This window comes from Chelmon rostratus, chromosome 24 (genome assembly GCF_017976325.1).
Source record: "Chelmon rostratus isolate fCheRos1 chromosome 24, fCheRos1.pri, whole genome shotgun sequence".
Classification (NCBI taxonomy): Eukaryota; Metazoa; Chordata; class Actinopteri; order Chaetodontiformes; family Chaetodontidae; genus Chelmon; species Chelmon rostratus.
In genome coordinates this window covers 436,070-455,250 of record NC_055681.1, presented here as the reverse complement: position 1 = coordinate 455,250, position 19,181 = coordinate 436,070, and the positions used below count along the sequence as shown (strand labels likewise).

Here is a 19,181-nt window from a genome sequence, read left to right as displayed (position 1 = left end):
GGAAGAAGCTGTCCCTCAGTCTGTTAGTGGTGGTGCGGATGTTCCTGTACCGCTTTCCTGATGGAAGCGGTACAAACAGTCTGTGGCCCGGGTGGCTGGGGTCCGTGGCGATGGATCTCGCCCTCTTTCTGACCCGACCTTCATATATAGAGTCTAGGTCAGGGAGGGGGCAGCCCACGATGCCCTGTGCAGTTTTAACCACCCGTGCCAGTTGTTTCCTCTCCTGTGCCGTGCAGCTGCCAGACCACACTGTCACACTGAGGCAGAGGATGCTTTCAATTGTGGCCCTGTAGAAGTTAACGAGCAACCGAGAGGAGAGTCCAGCCCGTTTCAGCTTCCTGAGGAAGAAGAGCCTTTGTTGTGCCTTCTTCACCAGGCGGGAGGTGTTCATGGACCAGGAGAGGTCAGATGTGATGTGGAGGCCCAGGAACCTGAAGTTGTCCACACACTCCACCACTTCTCCGTCCATGAGGAGGGGGGCGTGATCCGTCTTCCTGGACCTCCTGAAATCCACAATGACCTCCTTGGTTTTCCCTGTGTTCAGCACCAGGTTGTTGGCTGAACACCACTGGGTGAGCTGGTGTATCTCCTCTCTGTAGTGGGTCTCGTTGTTATCTGAGATGAGACCCACTACTGTAGTGTCGTCTGCAAACTTCACGACTGTGTTGGTGGGGTGGATGGCAGCACAGTCGTGAGTAAACAGGGTGAAGAGGGCCGGGCTGAGCACACAACCCTGTGGCGTGCCCGTGCTGAGGATCAGAGGGGATGATGTGATGTTCCCTATTCTCACCACCTGAGGCCTGTTGGTGAGAAAGTCTCTGATCCAGTGGCACAGAGACGCAGGCAGACCCACCGTGTGTAGCTTCAGCGCCAGCTTGTCTGGGATGACGGTGTTAAAAGCTGAGCTAAAGTCTACAAATAGCATCCTGACGTAGGTGTTGGGCTGCTGCAGGTGGGTCAGGGCTGTGTGCAGGGTGATGGAGACAGCATCCTCTGTAATTCAAGTGTTTGCCATGCGTTTATTTTACTTTCTGACTTCATACTTCATCCATTCAGTATTTCTAGTTTTGGGTCTTAACAAAGTGATGTGGACCTTTGAATTTGATTGTTTTACTTTGAGAATCAGCAATGAAAAATGAGAAATGTAAATTTCTCTTTGGCGATTAATAAAGTATCTGTCGATCTCAGAAGTTGTACCGGAAGCAAGCTCATTTTCTGTGGCTGACATGCGAACTTTTTCCGTAGCGTACCACGTTGTGACCATAAGATTCAGTCTGAGTGAAGCAGCAGAGTCTGTTTGTCTGGATAAACTTGTTGAAGTGGACTTTGTGTAAACTTTCGGGTTGTTTCAGCCCAGACTTATCTCCCGTTAGCCAACAATGCTAAAGGAAGTTATCGTAGCTTGCTAGCAGGAAATAGACGGAGCTCGGCCTCACGGTGCTAGTCGGAGTAGCTTCGACAGAGACCAAACTGTATTTTTCACGGAGCCCAAATGTCCAGATAGAGCTGTGTGAATAGACTCTGTGCTGTTCCCTTTATTTGACGCTGTTTTCCATCTGAACGATCTGCTGCTGTCCGACGAAGCTAATGTAGCTAACTTAGCCTGCTAGCTGGAAATAGACGCAGCCGAGCGTCATTTAATCATCAGAGAGAACAAACAGTTTCTAACGGAGTGAGTCTGGAGGAAAAGCTGCTGTGAATCAGTCAAAATGTCTAAAGTCCAAACGCTGAGAGCTTTTGTGAAGCAGCGACTAACTGCGGCTGCTGAAGAGATATTTGAGCAGTTTGAAAGAACGATAGCAGAGTACGAGGAGGAAGTTTGTCGACAACAGAAACTACTGGACGCTGTTTTCAAGCCTGAAGTCCGGTTACACAGAGCAGGTTTGGACTCTTTACTGGTTCTTCTCACTGGAAACTGTGCTGCAACAAGTACTCACATCCTGTACTTCAGTAAAGGTACTAATACACACTGTGGAAATACTCCACTGCAAGTAAAAGTCCTGCATTCAGAACCTGACTGAAGTAAAAGTATGTGAGTATTGTCAGTAACTGGATGGATTATGGTTCTTTCACCCACAGGGAACACAGGGTGGGGGGCACAGACATGCTCCACTAACACCCACCCAGGTCAGGTGAGCTGAACTGGCTGTGAAGGGATCCTTTCCCAACATGACTCCAAATCTCAGCAGATCTCCACTTGATTCATCTTTGCAAGTTTTATTCTACTTTTCAGCTCAAGCCACGATGATGTTTATTCTGCTTTTACAAAGAAATTAGACTGTTGACTTTCATCTTGTGAGTCATTTTTGACCCACGTTGTTCCTGGAAAGAGTCAGAATATGTTGTGCATCAGAGGGTGAACAGGAAATGACTGAAGGTGTGTCTGTGTCTCATTATCCTCCACAGACGTCCAGCTGCTGTTGGGGAGGAAAGAAGAGGATCCTCCTGAGCAGCAGGACTGGAGATCCAGTCTGGACCAGGAGGACCCAGCAGAGCCGCTACAAAATAATGAGGAACAAGAGGAACTGTGGACCAGTCAGGAGGGAGAGCAGCTCGGAGGTCTGGAGGAGGCTGATATCACCAAGTTCACGTCCCCTCCTGTCCCTGTGAAGAGTGAAGAAGAGGATGAAGAGGAACCTCAGTCCTCACAGCTTCATCAGAGACAAACTGAACAGATGAGAACAGAATCTGATGGAGAGGACTGTGGAGGACCAGAACCAGCCGGGAACTCAGATCCAGATAGACCTGACACTGATGACAGGACATCCCTGTCCTCTGAATCAGAGACTGATGACAGTTGTGATTGGGAGGAGACCAGAGACCCTCAGTCTGGTTTAAGCCCTCTACAGAACAATGAAGTACCTGTCAGTGATGTTAAATGTAAAACTGGAAAAACTTCAGTTAGCTCCTCAGGATGTACTTCAAGCTCTGACCACAAGGGGCGTCTGCAGAAACACAGTGGAAACCAAACAGGAGAGAAACCCTTGAGTTGCTCAGTTTGTGGTAAAAGATACAACCAGAAGAAATCCTTGACGACTCACATGAGACTTCATTCAGAAGAAAAAGTGTTGAGCTGCTCAGTTTGTCAGAAAACTTTTCAGCGGGCAGCAAATGTTCTGAGGCACATGAGGATCCACACAGGAGAGAAACCCTTCAGTTGTTCCTTCTGTGGTATAAAATTTGCACGAAAAGATCATCAGCAACAACACATGAGAATGCACACAGGAGAGAAACCCTTTCATTGTTCTGTCTGCAGTAAATCATTCGCATGCCGCTCAGTTTTGATGAAACACCAAAGAGTTCACACAGGAGAAAAACCTTTCATGTGATCAGTTTGTAAAGCAAGTTTCAGTCTCAGAGCACTTTGACCAGACACAGGAGAATGCATACAGGAGAGAAACTCTTCAGTTGTTCAGTTTGTGGTAAAAGATTCATACAAAATGGAAATCTGAGCTGACACTTGAGTATTCACGCAGAGAAAAAGCCATTCAGTTGCAGCGTTTGTGTTCAAAGATTCACTAAGTTCGCTCATACAAAAAAACACAAGTGTGTTGGTGAGAGCAGCAGAATTTCATGAGGCTGCAGAGATGTTTGTTGAGCCAGTTTCTTCCAGCAGGACTGAAGCACACACGATCATTTTCTGATTTTTTTTTTTTCATATTGACATTATTTTGATTTTTGTCTGGAAATGTGCTTTCTGGTCCAACATGTATTTATTGATTTAAATTGATTAAATATTTCTTGTGTCAACTTTACAGCACTATGATCAGTATTTGTTGTTTTAAGATGTGATTTTTGAGTGAAATGACTTCACTTACCTCCTAATAACACAGTTTCTTTCTCGTTGAATGGACTGTCCTGGTCTTGGATTGATCTCTTTTTGTGTAAACCTGAACGGTTGATTCTTGAAGAGTTCAAGGTTCAAGGTTCAAGGAGTCTTTATTGTCCCCGTGGGGCAAATTGCTCGACAGGCAGCAGTAACAAAAACATATTGCACAGAGGAAATAATAGATGGAACAGCAGATTAATCAGTCACTTATTCAGAAGACCGATGGCAGCAGGGACAAAAGAGTACTCCAGTCTATTAGTCCTGCATCTTGGCAGGATGAACCTGCGGCCTGACGGGAGCAGCACAAACTCCCCAACCAAGGGGTGAGAATCGAGCTTGAGGGAAAGTAAGCCGTGCCAGCAAATAAAAGAAAAGGTCAGAATAGACTCAATAAAAACAAGAATAAAATGTTATCATAAAAGTGCAGTCAACATTAAAACTCTGCAGTTTCCTCAGGAAATACACGCGTTGATGTGCCTTCTTGCAAACAGCATCGACATGGAAATAAAAAAGACAGCTTGTCATCAATGTTAGTGCCAAGATATTTATAATTATGGACCAGCTCAGCGGCTTGATCCTCAATGACAAGAGGAGGAGTGGCTGTCGGATGTTTGGGGAAGTCTGTCACCATTTCTTTGGTCTTTGACACATTAACACACATAACAGATGAGGAACACCAGTCTGTGAATTCCTTCACTGCAGGGCCATGGTCAGGGTCGCACTGCTCAGGAAGGACACAATTACTGAATCATCTGCGAATTTCAAGATGTGACGCCATGTTGGCTACGGCACTCATACATGTTCAGAACAAACAGTAATGGTGAAAGGACGCAGCCCTGAGGTGATCCAGCCGAGGAGACGAGAGTGTCTGACAAAACACCATTTACCCTCACACGTTGTGGTCTTTCTGTTAAAAAGTCCTTTAGCCAGGCTATTAGACCAGGTCAGAAATGTTTCCTTGACAATTTTCTCAAAAGATTTCATGACTGGGGAAGCTAATGCCACAGGTCTAAAATCATTTAGTGATTTGGGGGATGCAGATTTGGGAACTGGGACAATAACGGAGTAACCTGGAGGGACATTGAAAAAATAAAAGAAAATATGTCTGACAGCTGGTCAGCACAGTTCTTAAGAACACGCCCTCCAATGCCATCCGGGCAGGGGCTTTTCCTTTCCTTGACTCCCCGGAAAAGTTTACACACTTTGCCCCTGTCGACAACAATATTCTGAGAGGAGACAACATTTCTAAAAACCGACGGTTCCTCATTAAAATTACAGTTGTTAAAACGGTTGTAAAAATTGTTCAGTTCATTTGAGAGCACCGGATCAGGCTTCCTACTAAGAGAGACATGGCTCTTCTTTGATTGCATCCCCATCATTGATTTGACCCCCTCCCATGCGGGCGAGAGCTGCCTGCCCTTAGCATCCTCTCAACCTTGTCCTTATATTGGCATTTAGCAAGTTTAAGCTCCTTCTTCAGCTGTTTTTGGGGGTTAGGGTTAGGGTTAAAAAAAGTCCCCATATCTAGTAGTGACATCCTGAGTGAAACCAATGCTCCTCTGATTGATCAAAGTATTGACACTCTTCGTCACCGATGGTTTGTTATTGGGGTAGAGGAAATTTTCTTTTTGTGGAATGATGGAGGCCTCACAAAAAGAAACATCCGTTAGTTCGTCAATATCCTCGCAAACATTTGTGAACAAATCCCAATCCGTGTTGTGGAAGCAGACCTGGAGGCAGTGGATTGATTCCTCTGACCAAACCGGAACCAATCTTCTCTCCGGCTTGTTCCTCTTCAGGACGGGTTTGCAGGACGGAACCAAATAAACCGTGTTGTGATCGGACATGCCGAGTGGAGCTCTGCTGAAGGACTTACATGCTCCTTTCACGGATCCAAAGCAAAGGTCCAGACATTTCGGGTCGAGTGGGACACGTCACATATTGATAGAAGGACTTTGACGGTTTGCAGGGATTGAAATCACCCAAGATAAAGTGCGGTGCATCCGGCGTTAACCCCTGCAGCCGCTGCTGTGTTTTTAGCTTAGCCTGAGTAGCTACATCAGCATTAGCCTTTGGGTGAACATAAACAACAGTAAAAAATAACTGTGGAAATTCCCTGGGGAGATAAAACGGTCGCAGGGACACGGACAATAGTTCAATGTCTCTGGTGCACAGTGTCTCCCTGACAATCACCGTATTACACCAGTTTTTATTGACGTAGAGACACACACCCCCAACGACTGACCTGCCGGTCACTGCGGGGTCTCTGTCAAGGCGGAAGGGAACTCCAAATCCATCGATCTCCAGCTCTGACTGTGGAGCCAGGTCTCCGTGAGGGCCAGGATACATGCCTCCCTGTACTCTGCCAGGTATTTGACGTTACCCTGAAGCTCAGGAAACAAACGGATTTAAGTAAAAAAAAAAAAAAAAACATGAGGAAAAATGAGTAATTTGAACGCAAAATAAACACTTTTAAAAATACATCCAGAAATAAAAGTGAACATAAGCAGTGGTTCTTCTAGATTTGATGTTTTTATATTTCCAGTTATTTGGTTTATTCATCTTTATTTTTCATTTCTCTGAAACAACCATGACCACGCTCAGGATCTGCTGACACCTTTTGCATTTTCTCTTGTTGGTCTTGAACAGCTGGTTGGTCTTTCAGATTGTGGCTTTTATATGTTTCAAACATACTGTCAGTCTGTTGTTTCAGGTTTGCTGGACTCTCCATGGTCCGAGGTCTTGCGGAGAGGACCGACACCCAGCCAGCGGCCGAGCTCACTGAGCCGCCAGCCACTCCAGAGGAGGCTCTGTCGACAGCCCCTGTGGACTGTGGAGCCTTTCCATCAACTCATTCACGAGGTGAGATGGGGGCAGCTGCTCAAAAGGCTCAAGGAATATGAAGCAGTACAGACAGTCACCTGTTGCTAGGCCACACCCCTTTGCACACTGCCCATGCCGTTTGTGGAGAAGAGGTGTCAGTCCAATTCAGATTCAAATGGTTAAAACACTCATCTTTGAGCACATTTGTGTCTGTGACCTCCAGAAAGTCTGAATGTGTGTCGTGTGGAGACCCTGAATGACCCGAAGCTTCACACTGATGTTGTGAATTCACTCATGTGTTTGTATCTCATGGTCACCTTTATCCATCCCATCGTGTGTGGAGTGTTGAGCAGCATCTCTCAGTCTGCAGGTCCCGTTCAGCATTGTTCATTCACTGAAACTGTGGCTGTGAGCCGTGAGACTGTGATGGACATGAAACCCAGAAGGACACTCTGAGTTGTGAGCGAGTGAAGCGTGAAGCCACAAAATAAAGTTTGAATCGATGACGCTGCAGAGCGACACGTCATCTTACATTGATCTCAGGGACACTGAACAAACAAGCACGTGTCGAAACTGCCGCTGCCGCTTAAAGGCGGTCTGAAGAGGTCTGAGTAGGTCCAAAAGTTTGGACATGGTATAAACAGACCTCAGGTCATCCTCCCAGAACCTGACCTGCAAAAATCTATTTCATGACCCTTTGGAAACTGGAACAAATGCATTGTGACGTTCAGGGGAAGTGAATCTGAGGCTTCAGCAGTCTGACTCCCTCTTGTTGTTTCACTCACTGTGTTTTCCTGCTGATCCGGGGTGGATCAGTATGTCTTGGTTGTCATACTCACCTGAAGGATGATTACGACAAACAGCAACTCTCTCAACATTCACATGACATCTGAACGCTGGACAGAAACAGGCTTTAAAAATCTGAACTTCTGGGTGAATCCAACACATCAGCTGTCAAACTGTGACATCAAAGTTTGTGTGAAGACTTTGTGATTTGACTGAAACAACACAAACACATTCTGAGCACTGAAAGAATCGACTATTCATATTTCCACATAATGAGCAGGAGGGGACAGTCCATTCAATTTGAAGTTCTGTGATATTAGAAGGTAAATCCAGTCATTGAACTGATTAATCACATTTTAAGATGACAAATGTTGATCATAGTGCTGCATAATGACTTACTTTCAGTCACAAATCAATGAATATCTGACACACCAGAAAGCACAGTCACTGTGAAAGGACAAAACAATGTGGACACAAATGAAACCAGAATGAAAATGATCACGTGGCTTCATCTGAGCCGAGTACATGAACGCAGTCTGATCACTGATCAGTGTTGGGCCGTCTTGTCCTCGGTGCTTCAGTCCTGCTGGAAGAAACTGGTTCAACAAACATCTCTGAAGCTTCAATTATCTCCACTGCTCTCACTGACACACTTGTGATTTTTGATATAAGTGAGTCGAGTGAATCTTTTATCACAAACGCTGCAACTAAACGGTTTCTCCCCAGTGTGAACAATCAGGTGTCGTCTCAGAGTTCCATGAATTGCGAAAGTTTTACCACAAACTGAGCACCGAAACGGTTTCTCCCCCGTGTGGACAGTCAGGTGTCGTCTCAGAGTTCCATGAATTGCGAAAGTTTTACCACAAACTGAACACCGAAACGGTTTCTCCCCCGTGTGGACAGTCAAGTGTCGCCTCAGATTTCCCCTATCTCCAAATCCTTTACCACAGACTGAACAACTAAACGGTTTCTCCCCTGTATGGATCCTCATGTGATTGGACAAAGTGCCTCTGTCACCAAACCTGGCTTTACAAACTGAGCAGCTGAAAGGTTTCTCTCCTGTGTGAACTCTTAAGTGTGACGTCAAATTTGAGCTTTGTGCAAATTGTCGACCACAGACTGAACAACTGAAGGGTTTCTCTCCTGTGTGGATCCTCATGTGCATCACAACCTCTCCTCTCCTTTGGAAAGTTTTTTCACAAACTGAGCAGCTGAAGTGTTTTCCCTCTGAATGAAGTTTCATGTGATCAATTAAGGAGTTCTTCCCGGGATACTTTTTACCACAAACTGAGCAACTAAATGATTTCACACCTGTTTGGACTTCATAGTGTTTCTGTAGAGGGTTTAAACCTGACTGAGGCTCTCTGGTCTCCTCCCAATCACAACTGTCATCAGTCTCAGGTTCAGAGGACAGGGATGTCCTGTCATCAGTGTCAGGTCTATCTGGATCTGAGGTCCTGGCTGGTTCTGGTCCTCCACAGTCCTCTCCATCAGATTCTGTTTTCATCTGTTCAGTTTGTCTCTGATGAAGCTGTGAGGACTGAGGTTCCTCTTCATCCTCTTCTTCACTCTTCACAGGGACAGGAGGGGACGTGAACTTGGTGATATCAGCCTCCTCCAGACCTCCGAGCTGCTCTCCCTCCTGACTGGTCCACAGCTCCTCCTGTTCCTCTTTAATGTGAGGCGGCTCTGCTGGGTCCTCCTGGTCCAGACTGGATCTCCAGTCCTGCTGCTCAGGAGGATCCTCTTCTTTCCTCCCCAACAGCAGCTGGACGTCTGTGGAGGGTAATGAGACACAGACACACCTTTAAACCATTTGAACCACCGACAGCACAACTTTCTCGACTGTGGAGAAATGTTTTGCAGCACATATCTGGAAGTCAAACTCAAACAAACTACAATCATATCAAGCACTTTGCATTTTGTCAGAGCAGAAATGGCTGTGATTCATGCTCATGTTCTGTGAACATCAGCTGAGGATAGAAAAGTGTTTTATTGCTTCAGAATGTCAAGAAGTCATTTTGCTGCAGATCTTTTCTGTCCTGCTGTCAGAACTGTTTGCCTTCCCATTAATCCCAGTATGTCCAGGCATGTTTGTTTGCCTGTGTTCTAGTTGAGGCTGTTTGTATTTCACTCCATTTCGAATGAAAAGAAAAGTCTCGTGTTCCAGACTTGGGTCTGAACTTGGAAAAACTGCTTTAAATTTAAGTGAATTTGAAACAAAAATCAAGACACTCATATCTGTTGGACATTTCAGACTTCTGGGGTTGATCTTCCACTTCAATCAGCTTAAATCCTTAAAACGACATCTTCTCATGCTCCCTTGTTTCAATCTACAGAACTGCTGGACTCAACATATCTTCTTTTTTTGTGTTTGGCTGACAGTTTTATTGATCACACTGACTTGAAATAAAGTTGTTTCAAACTAAAAACATGGCTTCAAGGTAAGAAAGTCCTCCTGTCATGTTGCTGTGGCTCAGCTTGCTGCTTGTCTCTGGCTTCAGTTCGTGTGGAGGAACTCATCCGACACTGTCAGAGACTGTTTTACTGCACAATGAGTACTTTCACTTCTCATACTTTAAGGACATTTTACTTCCACTTCAGTCGAGTTCAAATGCAGGACTTAACTTCTCCCACAGCTGCTGGTCGAAAGTGAGAAGAACCAGTAAAGAGTCCAAACCTGCTCTGTGCACCCGGACTTCAGGCTTCAGTCGTTTATGAGACATTTTGACTGATTCACAGCAGCTTTTCCTCCAGACTCACTCCGTTAGAAACTCTTTGTTCTCTCTGATGATTAAATGACGCTCGGCTCCGTCTATTTCCAGCTAGCAGGCTAAGTTAGCTTCATTAGCTTCGTCGGACAGCAGCAGATCGTTCAGATGGAAAACAGCGTCAAATAAAGGGAACAGCACAGAGTCTATTCACACAGCTCTATCTGGACATTTGGGCTCCGTGAAAAATACAGTTTGGTCTCTGTCGAAGCTACTCCGACTAGCACCGTGAGGCCGAGCTCCGTCTATTTCCTGCTAGCAAGCTACGCTAACTTCCTTTAGCATTGTCGGCAAACAGGAGATGAGTCTGGGCTGAAACATCCCGAAAGTTACACAGTCCACTTCAACAAGTTTATCCAGACAAACAGACTCTGCTGCTTCACTCAGACTGAATCTTATAATAACGACGTGACAGGTAACGGACGAAGTTAGCATGTCAGCCACAGGAAGTACAACGACTTCCGGTTTGACTTCTTCTGATGAATTTGCGGCAGACTGTCCGCAGAATGACATGGAAACACACCGATGAAAGCAGATACAGCAACGTGATTATCCCAGCAGAAAAACAGAGCAAAGCACCTGTGACAGTTTGGATGACACAACACCACACCTGTTCACTTACACACACATAGAGTTAGGTCACACACACACACACACACACACACACACTTGTTTAGTTTTTACTTACGAAGATTTTATTTTAAAATACAACATCTCAATCCCTGCTGAGGAATTTAACATAATCATTAAGGCAATTCCTGTTGGAGTCTCTTTATTATTTAGAAGCTCAGTGAACCAGATACCAGCCCCTTTGCCTCTGGATCCATCAAAGAGCGAAGTAGGCAGGATTTGTTTCTCGACGACACGGAACAGCAATCGTGTTATATGTACTTTGTTTCAAAGGGACATAGTGTCTCTTCCTGACAGAACATTTTACTGGAATAACTTATTACCTGACCTTGATTGGAAACAAATCTGGATCTTTCCAACCAAATATATGATGAACAACAAAATAAAAGAAGTATCTTTTAAATTAATTCATAAAATGTATCCTTCTTAAACTGTCGAACTGTATTGTTCTGTTCAGCATTCAATAAAGTTTTATTGAAAAAAAAAACCTAGCAAACAATCAAAACAAAACAAAACGTCATCAGAAGAAGAAGAAGTGGTGCCAGAAGCTAAAGCACTTCCTGTGGCTAACATGCTAACTTCTTCCGTAGCGTACCACGTTGTGACCATAAGATTCAGTCTGAGTGAAGCAGCAGAGTCTGTTTGTCTGGATAAACTTGTTGAAGTGGACTTTGTGTAAACTTTCAGGATGTTTCAGCCCAGACTTATCTCCCGTTAGCCAACAATGCTGAAGGAAGTTATCGTAGCTTGCTAGCAGGAAATAGACGGAGCTCGGCCTCACGGTGCTAGTCGGAGTAGCTTCGACAGAGACCAAACTGTATTTTTCACGGAGCCCAAATGTCCAGATAGAGCTGTGTGAATAGACTCTGTGCTGTTCCCTTTATTTGACGCTGTTTTCCATCTGAACGATCTGCTGCTGTCCGACGAAGCTCATGAAGCTAACTTAGCCTGCTAGCCGGAAATAGACGGAGCCGAGCGTCATTTAATCATCAGAGAGAACAAACAGTTTCTAACGGAGTGAGTCTGGAGGAAAAGCTGCTGTGAATCAGTCAAAATGTCTAAAGTCCAAACGCTGAGAGCTTTTGTGAAGCAGCGACTAACTGCGGCTGCTGAAGAGATATTTGAGCAGTTTGAAAGAACGATAGCAGAGTACGAGGAGGAAGTTTGTCGACAACAGAAACTACTGGACGCTGTTTTCAAGCCTGAAGTCCGGTTACACAGAGCAGGTTTGGACTCTTTACTGGTTCTCACTGGAAACTGTGCTGCAACAAGTACTCACATCCTGTACTTCAGTAAAGGTACTAATACACACTGTGGAAATACTCCACTGCAAGTAAAAGTCCTGCATTCAGAACCTGACTGAGGTAAAAGTATGTGAGTATTATCAGCAGTACTTGAAGTCAAAGTGTTGGTGTAGCAGTAAAATGTTCCTGTCAGTGTTTCTCATCATATCTGATGTTTGTGGATTAATATTCCTGCTGCATTCATGTGGATGTTGTTGCTGTTGGCTGGTTTAATCTACAGCAATCCAGGGGTCCTCCCTCAGAAGAGTTAGAGTTTCAGAGAGGTGGTTTTCTTCTTTACTTTACTGAATGATAACCACAAAAAGATAAATACACTGCTACAGCATTTTTATCTCATATACTTTTAGTTTCACTTGTAATTCTCAGGAAAGAATCCAGAATAATTTGCAACTTTGATCTGAACTTACAAAAACGAATATTCATCCGTTTTCATTCATCCTTTTTTGGCCTTGCACCCTACATTTGGTAATAAATACATATTTTTTCATGAGTTTTTCAAGACATGGTTTTATTTACACAGAGGATCAGTCAGTAAATGTACACTGATTATGATTAACCTTTAACCACACTGAAGAAGGTCGTGGTGTCAGTGGTTCAAATGGTTTAAAGGTGTGTCTGTGTCTCATTATCCTCCACAGACGTCCAGCTGCTGTTGGTGAGGAAAGAAGAGGATCCTCCTGAGCAGCAGGACTGGAGATCCAGTCTGGACCAGGAGGACCCAGCAGAGCCGCCTCACATTAAAGAGGAACAGGAGGAGCTGTGGACCAGTCAGGAGGGAGAGCAGCTGGGAGGTCTGGAGGAGGCTGATATCACCAAGTTCACGTCCCCTCCTGTCCCTGTGAAGAGTGAAGAAGAGGATGAAGAGGAACCTCAGTCCTCACAGCTTCATCAGAGACAAACTGAACAGATGAAAACAGAATCTGATGGAGAGGACTGTGGAGGACCAGAACCAGCCAGGACCTCAGATCCTGTTACACCTTTACCACCTGAGACTGATGACAGGACTGCAGATTTTTTTAAACTTAAGGAAAAAGTCAGTGCTGATTGGAAGAAATGCAGTGAACCTGAGTCAGGTTTAAACTTTCTGAAAAGTAACAGTGAATGTCATTCTGCCAGGAAATCATTGAGCTGCCTTGTGTGTGGTAAACGATTCAACCATAAGTCAAATCTTCAGAAACACATGAGAATTCACACAGGAGAGAAACCATTTAGTTGTTCAGTCTGTGGTAAACGATTTGCAGAAAGTGGAACGCTGAGGCAACACTTGAATGTCCACACAGGAGAGAAACCTTTCAGCTGCTCAGTTTGTAAAGCAAGGTTTGGTGACAGAGGCACTTTGTCCAGACACATGAGGACCCATACTGGGGAGAAACCATTTAGTTGTTCAGTCTGTGGTAAAGGATTTAGTGCTGGGGGAAATCTGAGGAAACACTTGAATGTCCACACGGGGGAGAAACCGTTCAGTTGTTCAGTTTGTGGTCGACAATTTGCACAAAGCTCACATTTGAATTCACATTTAAGAGTTCATACTGGAGAAAAACCTTTCAGCTGCTCAGTTTGTAAAGTTAGTTTCAGTCAAAGAAACAGTTTGTTCAGACACATGAGGATCCATACTGGGGAGAAACCGTTCAGTTGTAGCGTTTGTGATAAAAGATTCACTCGACTCACTTATATCAAAAAACACAAGTGTGTTGGTGAGAGCAGAGAGGTGTACGACGAAGCAAGATTAATGGTTTAGTGTGTGTGTTTTGGTTCTCGTTCATGGTGATGAAGGAACATGTGTGAGGCTCACTGATGTTTTAATGGAGCTCTGCGACACTGAGGAAGAAGATCTCAGCCTGTGATACACACAGAGCTGTTCGCAGTTAGCACTCACTGCTGGTTTGGTTTGAGGTTTGTTGACAAGGAGAAAATACTGAATATGAACAGACTCCCATCGACTGCAGTCGCCCCTCCTCAGAGAATAAATGTGCAGAAAAAAGTCTGTTTTCAGGTTATAATGCAAAGCTCACGGCAGAGTATCAGGAGACTTTTCCGAACAAAGAGCAGTTTGTCTTTTCAGGAGAAAGCCACGTCTGACATGTTCAGCTGAGCTCTCAGCTGCTCGTTCATTAAATCAACTCACGATTCTTCTGGGCAGACTGAAAGTTTTGGCCTCGTATCTCAACGTGTGCTGAGAATCTCTTCTGCTCATATAAAACATGTAGAAATCTGGACTTGAAAGTGTTTTTCTTCTCTCCAGTGTGACAAACATTGAGCAGAAAACAAGTCCTGCAGGAAAACCTCCTGTGTGACTGCTGTGATGATGTTCCCCCTCATGTCCACTAGATGGCAGCAGCGTCTCACTGAACTCCATTCACAGACAGAGAAATCCAACCTTTTCTCTTTTCTGTCAACATTTCTGCTGACTTATGTGTTGTTTATTAGTTTGTGTGTGAGGAACACTTCGAGAACATTCACCACTTAATAACAGACTCAACTAAGCTCTTCAGTCGTGCCTTATTGAGACTGATGGTTCCATAAAAATGCCTGAAAGACTCTCATTTAAGCCTGTAATGTTTTTAAAGGAAGCATTCAGAGGACGATTCATCGTCACAAATGCAGATATATAAATAAAAATCCCTGTTTTATTTTTTTAAAGAATGAAACCAAACAGTATATTTAGACCCTTAAGTACTCAACCAACACCAAGGCTGTTCAGACTGTGCATTTGTGTAATCTTCTTAATATTTTTCTGTAGACTGTTTTTACTTGTATGTGGCCCCTGGCAAAACCTTTTTCTGTTCAACTGTGTTGTTCTGTTAAGCATTCAATAAAGTTTTATTGAAAAAAAACCTTGCAAACAATCAAAACAAAACAAAAACTTCATCAGAAGAAAAAGAAGAAGAAGTGGTGCCGGAAGCTAAAGCACTTCCTGTGGCTAACATGCTAACTTCTTCCGTAGCGTACCACGTTGTGACCATAAGATTCAGTCTGAGAGAAGCAGCAGAGCCTGTTTGTCTGGATAAACTTGTTGAAGCGGACTTTGTGTAAACTTTCAGGATGTTTCAGCCCAGACTCATCTCCTGTTAGCCAACAATGCTGATGGAAGGTAGCGTAACTATCTAGCAGGAAATAGACGGAGCTCGGCCTCACGGTGCTAGTCGGAGTAGCTTCGACAGAGACCAAACTGTATTTTTCACGGAGCCCAAATGTCCAGATAGAGCTGTGTGAATAGACTCTGTGCTGTTCACTTTATTTGACGCTGTTTTCCATCTGAACGATCTGCTGCTGTCCGACGAAGCTAATGAAGCTAACTTAGCCTGCTAGCTGGAAATAGACGGAGCCGAGCGTCATTTAATCATCAGAGAGAACAAACAGTTTCTAACGGAGTGAGTCTGGAGGAAAAGCTGCTGTGAATCAGTCAAAATGTCTAAAGTCCAAACGCTGAGAGCTTTTGTGAAGCAGCGACTAACTGCGGCTGCTGAAGAGATATTTGAGCAGTTTGAAAGAACGATAGCAGAGTACGAGGAGGAAGTTTGTCGACAACAGAAACTACTGGACGCTGTTTTCAAGCCTGAAGTCCGGTTACACAGAGCAGGTTTGGACTCTTTACTGGTTCTTCTCACTGGAAACTGTGCTGCAACAAGTACTCACATCCTGTACTTCAGTAAAGGTACTAATACACACTGTGGAAATACTCCACTGCAAGGAAAAGTCCTGCATTCAGAACCTGACTGAAGTAAAAGTATGTGAGTATTATTTGCAAAATTTACTTGTTGCAGTAAAATGTTCCCTGTCAGTGTTTTTCTGTCTGTGAATAATAAATAGATTTAATTCCCTGACCGTTAAACTTTTACTGGAAGGTCAAACAGGAGAGATTCCACTCAAATATCACCAGAGCCACCAGACTCCATTCACAAAAACAGGAATTTAACATCTAAAAACACTCATTCAAACAGAAACAAAATGAAACGAAGGAAACGCTTTTTGGTTCATCTTTCACTGTCTCACAATCACCACCAGCTCTGGTTTATTTGGAATAAATTCTGAAATCTGTGAATCCGGAGGAGCAAGAAGAGGCAGACCCTCAAAGAAACAGTGTATGAATGAATATTTTCACATCTGACTCTGAATTATTTTCACTGGACATTATGACCAGAGAGATTTAAATATGCTGGACATCAACTGGTTTTCCAGTAATTACCTGATGACAGAAACCATGCACTGAACCACGGTTATGAACGCGTCATCCCAGAATTTAAATGTGTTCAATCATAAAACAAGAAATTGAACTGACGAGTATTTCTGGTGCCAACCTGTGTAGGTAGCAACGCTTAGCAGACTAACCATACACATCCCTCCTCGTCACACAGCATGTAGCGGTGCGATGTGGTCCAGGATAAAACCCCACACATCAAAGCAATCAACAGACAGTTCAGTGATGGAGATGCTTGTAATCCTCCACACTCAGACCCTGATTTACGGATGAGGGTTTAGAAGACGGACCAAACGAAATCTGAATCTATTTGGTGGATCGACTCGAGTCGCTTTAGAGGATTGATCAGAGTTTCCATCCGCCGCTTCATTCTGTTCATTTTGACTGGAGGAGAATGTTTGTGATGAACGAGACTTTTATCGACCTCGGTCAGAAACATTGCAGCAGCATCGGCCTCCATCGGCTCAGCCCTGGTTCTCTCTTCATATTTGTTCATTTCTGAATGACAACAAAGCCAAAGCTAGCCGAGTGAGCGCGGCAGTTTTCTTATGAACTTCCACAAAAAGCAAAATGGAAAAACGTTTAGCGGCATCCGGTCCTGTTAACTTCAGAGGAGGTTTGGTTGAAAGAAAGTCTCGCTCATCAGAGAGGCAGCCGATTTCGAGCAAACCACAGCTGGTGATTATTGGAAGAGCGGAAAGACGAGTTTCATTTTGTTTCTGTGTGTTATGATGATCTGACTTGGAAAGTAGTGATACAGGGTGACTTCACTTTAAATCTTGTAGAAATGTGACAGTTACTGCTGTATGTTGCTATTAAAACCCACATCCAGACCACACACACGTCTGCCATTTGCAACAAAGCAAACTGCTTGAAAACTGAATTCAACACATTGAAGAAGGTCGTGGTGTCAGTGGTTCAAATGGTTTAAAGGTGTGTCTGTGTCTCATTACCCTCCACAGACGTCCAGCTGCTGTTGGTGAGGAAAGAAGAGGATCCTCCTGAGCAGCAGGACTGGAGATACAGTCTGGACCAGGAGGACCCAGCAGAGCCGCCTCACATTAAAGAGGAACAGGAGGAGCTGTGGACCAGTCAGGAGGGAGAGCAGCTGGGAGGTCTGGAGGAGGCTGATATCACCAAGTTCACGTCCCCTCCTGTCCCTGTGAAGAGTGAAGAAGAGGATGAAGAGGAACCTCAGTCCTCACAGCTTCATCAGAGACAAACTGAGCAGATGAGAACAGAATCTGATGGAGAGGACTGTGGAGGACCAGAACCAGCAAGGACCTCAGATCCAGATACACATTTACAACCTCAGACTGATGACAGGACTGCAGATTTTTCTCAACTTAAGGAAAAAGTCAGTGATGATTGGAAGAAATGCAGTGAACCTGAGTCAGGTTTAAACTGTCTGAAAAATAACAGTGAATGTCGTTCTGCCAGGAAATCATTGAGCTGCCTTGTGTGTGGTAAACGATTCAGCCATAAGTCAAATCTTCAGACACACATGAGAATTCACACAGGAGAGAAACCCTTCATTTGTTCTTTCTGTGGAAAACGATTTGGAGAAAGCTCAAATTTGAGGTCACACATAAAAACTCATACTGGAGAGAAACCTTTCAGCTGCTCAGTTTGTAAAGTTAGTTTCATTCGCAGAGACGGTTTGACCAGACACATGAGGATCCATACTGGGGAGAAACCATTTAGTTGTTCAGTCTGTGGAAAAGGCTTTGCAGAACGCTCAAATCTGAGGTCTCACACAAAAGTTCATACTGGAGAAAAACCTTTCAGCTGCTCAGTTTGTAAACTTAGTTTCAGTGTCAGAAACAATTTGTCCAGACACATGAGGACCCACACTGGGGAGAAATAATTTAGTTGTTCTGTGTGTGGTCGAAGATTTGCACAAAATCCACATCTGATATATCACATCAATCAATCAAACTTTTTTTATACAGCACTTTTCATCCATTTAAAATGCAACACAAAGTGCTTCGCAAGATGAAAGAATACAACAACAGAGAGAATAAAAGCATAATATGACGGACAATATCCCGCTTCCAGATATACACACATGCGCTCACACAGACACACACACACACACACACACACACAGTGTGTCAACAGTTTCTGCGGTACTGATGCTCTCCAGCAGGCTATTCCATAGTCGAGGGCCGTAACGGCTGAATGCAGCCCCCCCGTGGGTTTTTGTATGAACTATACTATAATAATATAATAATTAAAGTCCAGTGCCGGAGGACCTCAGGACCCGCGAGGGTTGATATGATAAAAGCATGTCAGATAAGTAAGTGGGCCCAAGACCATGAAGACATTTAAAAACTAATAAAAGAACCTTAAAATCGATCCTGAAACACACGGGGAGCCAATGCAGCGATTTTAAAATCGGTGTAATGTGAGCCCGCCCTCTGGTCTTCGTCAGCACGCGTGCGGCTGAGTTCTGGAATAGTTGCAGGTTAGAAATGGTCTTTTTGGGGGGGGCCAGAGAGCAGGGCATCACAGTAGTCTAAACGACAGGAGATAAAGGCATCAGCACCTCTGTGTTAGCTTGAGAGAGAAATGGGCGGACTCTGGCGATATTCTTAAGATGATAAAAACCTTTTTTTGTTACATTTTTAATATGTGGAATAAAATTCAGCTCAGAGTCAAAAATGACGCCCAGGTTCTTTACACACTGTGTTGGTTTAAAATCTTGTAGTTTTGGTAAAAGTTTCTCTCTCTTGCCTTCAGGACCAATGACTAAGACCTCTGTTTGGTCCTGGTTGAGCTGTAGGAAATTCTCTGCCATCCATGAATTTATATCTAAAATACAGTTAAAAAGAGCATCA

At 44.1% G+C, this 19,181-nt stretch overlaps 4 protein-coding genes across 4 annotated transcripts; 3 read left to right on the top strand and 1 right to left on the bottom strand.

The window, feature by feature from the left end:
- The first annotated feature begins 1,239 nt into the window (after window positions 1-1,239).
- LOC121627631 (zinc finger protein 135-like) lies at window positions 1,240-3,668 on the top strand. The gene is made up of 2 exons (XM_041966650.1): window positions 1,240-1,881; window positions 2,407-3,668. The coding sequence occupies exons 1-2, from the start codon at window positions 1,710-1,712 to the stop codon at window positions 3,327-3,329; spliced, it is 1,095 nt and encodes a 364-aa protein (XP_041822584.1). The 5' UTR covers window positions 1,240-1,709; the 3' UTR covers window positions 3,330-3,668.
- Window positions 3,669-7,679: 4,011 nt separating this feature from the next.
- Window positions 7,680-10,653, bottom strand: LOC121627627 (oocyte zinc finger protein XlCOF6.1-like). The gene is made up of 2 exons (XM_041966644.1): window positions 10,119-10,653; window positions 7,680-9,214 (listed from the first exon to the last, which is right to left on the bottom strand). The coding sequence occupies exons 1-2, from the start codon at window positions 10,162-10,164 to the stop codon at window positions 8,061-8,063; spliced, it is 1,200 nt and encodes a 399-aa protein (XP_041822578.1). The 5' UTR covers window positions 10,165-10,653; the 3' UTR covers window positions 7,680-8,060.
- A 756-nt stretch (window positions 10,654-11,409) lies between these two features.
- Window positions 11,410-14,945, top strand: LOC121627626 (zinc finger protein 664-like). The gene is made up of 2 exons (XM_041966643.1): window positions 11,410-12,065; window positions 12,782-14,945. The coding sequence occupies exons 1-2, from the start codon at window positions 11,894-11,896 to the stop codon at window positions 13,879-13,881; spliced, it is 1,272 nt and encodes a 423-aa protein (XP_041822577.1). The 5' UTR covers window positions 11,410-11,893; the 3' UTR covers window positions 13,882-14,945.
- A 129-nt stretch (window positions 14,946-15,074) lies between these two features.
- LOC121627633 (zinc finger protein 568-like) lies at window positions 15,075-19,017 on the top strand. The gene is made up of 2 exons (XM_041966652.1): window positions 15,075-15,723; window positions 17,304-19,017. The coding sequence occupies exons 1-2, from the start codon at window positions 15,552-15,554 to the stop codon at window positions 18,206-18,208; spliced, it is 1,077 nt and encodes a 358-aa protein (XP_041822586.1). The 5' UTR covers window positions 15,075-15,551; the 3' UTR covers window positions 18,209-19,017.
- Window positions 19,018-19,181: the final 164 nt, after the last annotated feature.

Bases quoted from the DNA above. Each gene is read 5' to 3' on its own strand.
- LOC121627633 (XM_041966652.1), top strand. From the start codon at position 15,552: ATGTCTAAAGTCCAAACGCTGAGAGCTTTTGTGAAGCAGCGACTAACT. The intron at 15,724-17,303 runs GTTTGGACTCTT...TACCCTCCACAG, and splicing joins AGTCCGGTTACACAGAGCAG to ACGTCCAGCTGCTGTTGGTG.
- LOC121627626 (XM_041966643.1), top strand. From the start codon at position 11,894: ATGTCTAAAGTCCAAACGCTGAGAGCTTTTGTGAAGCAGCGACTAACT. The intron at 12,066-12,781 runs GTTTGGACTCTT...TATCCTCCACAG, and splicing joins AGTCCGGTTACACAGAGCAG to ACGTCCAGCTGCTGTTGGTG.
- LOC121627631 (XM_041966650.1), top strand. From the start codon at position 1,710: ATGTCTAAAGTCCAAACGCTGAGAGCTTTTGTGAAGCAGCGACTAACT. The intron at 1,882-2,406 runs GTTTGGACTCTT...TATCCTCCACAG, and splicing joins AGTCCGGTTACACAGAGCAG to ACGTCCAGCTGCTGTTGGGG.
- LOC121627627 (XM_041966644.1), bottom strand. From the start codon at position 10,164: ATGTCTCATAAACGACTGAAGCCTGAAGTCCGGGTGCACAGAGCAG. The intron at 9,215-10,118 runs GTTTGGACTCTT...TACCCTCCACAG, and splicing joins AGTCCGGGTGCACAGAGCAG to ACGTCCAGCTGCTGTTGGGG.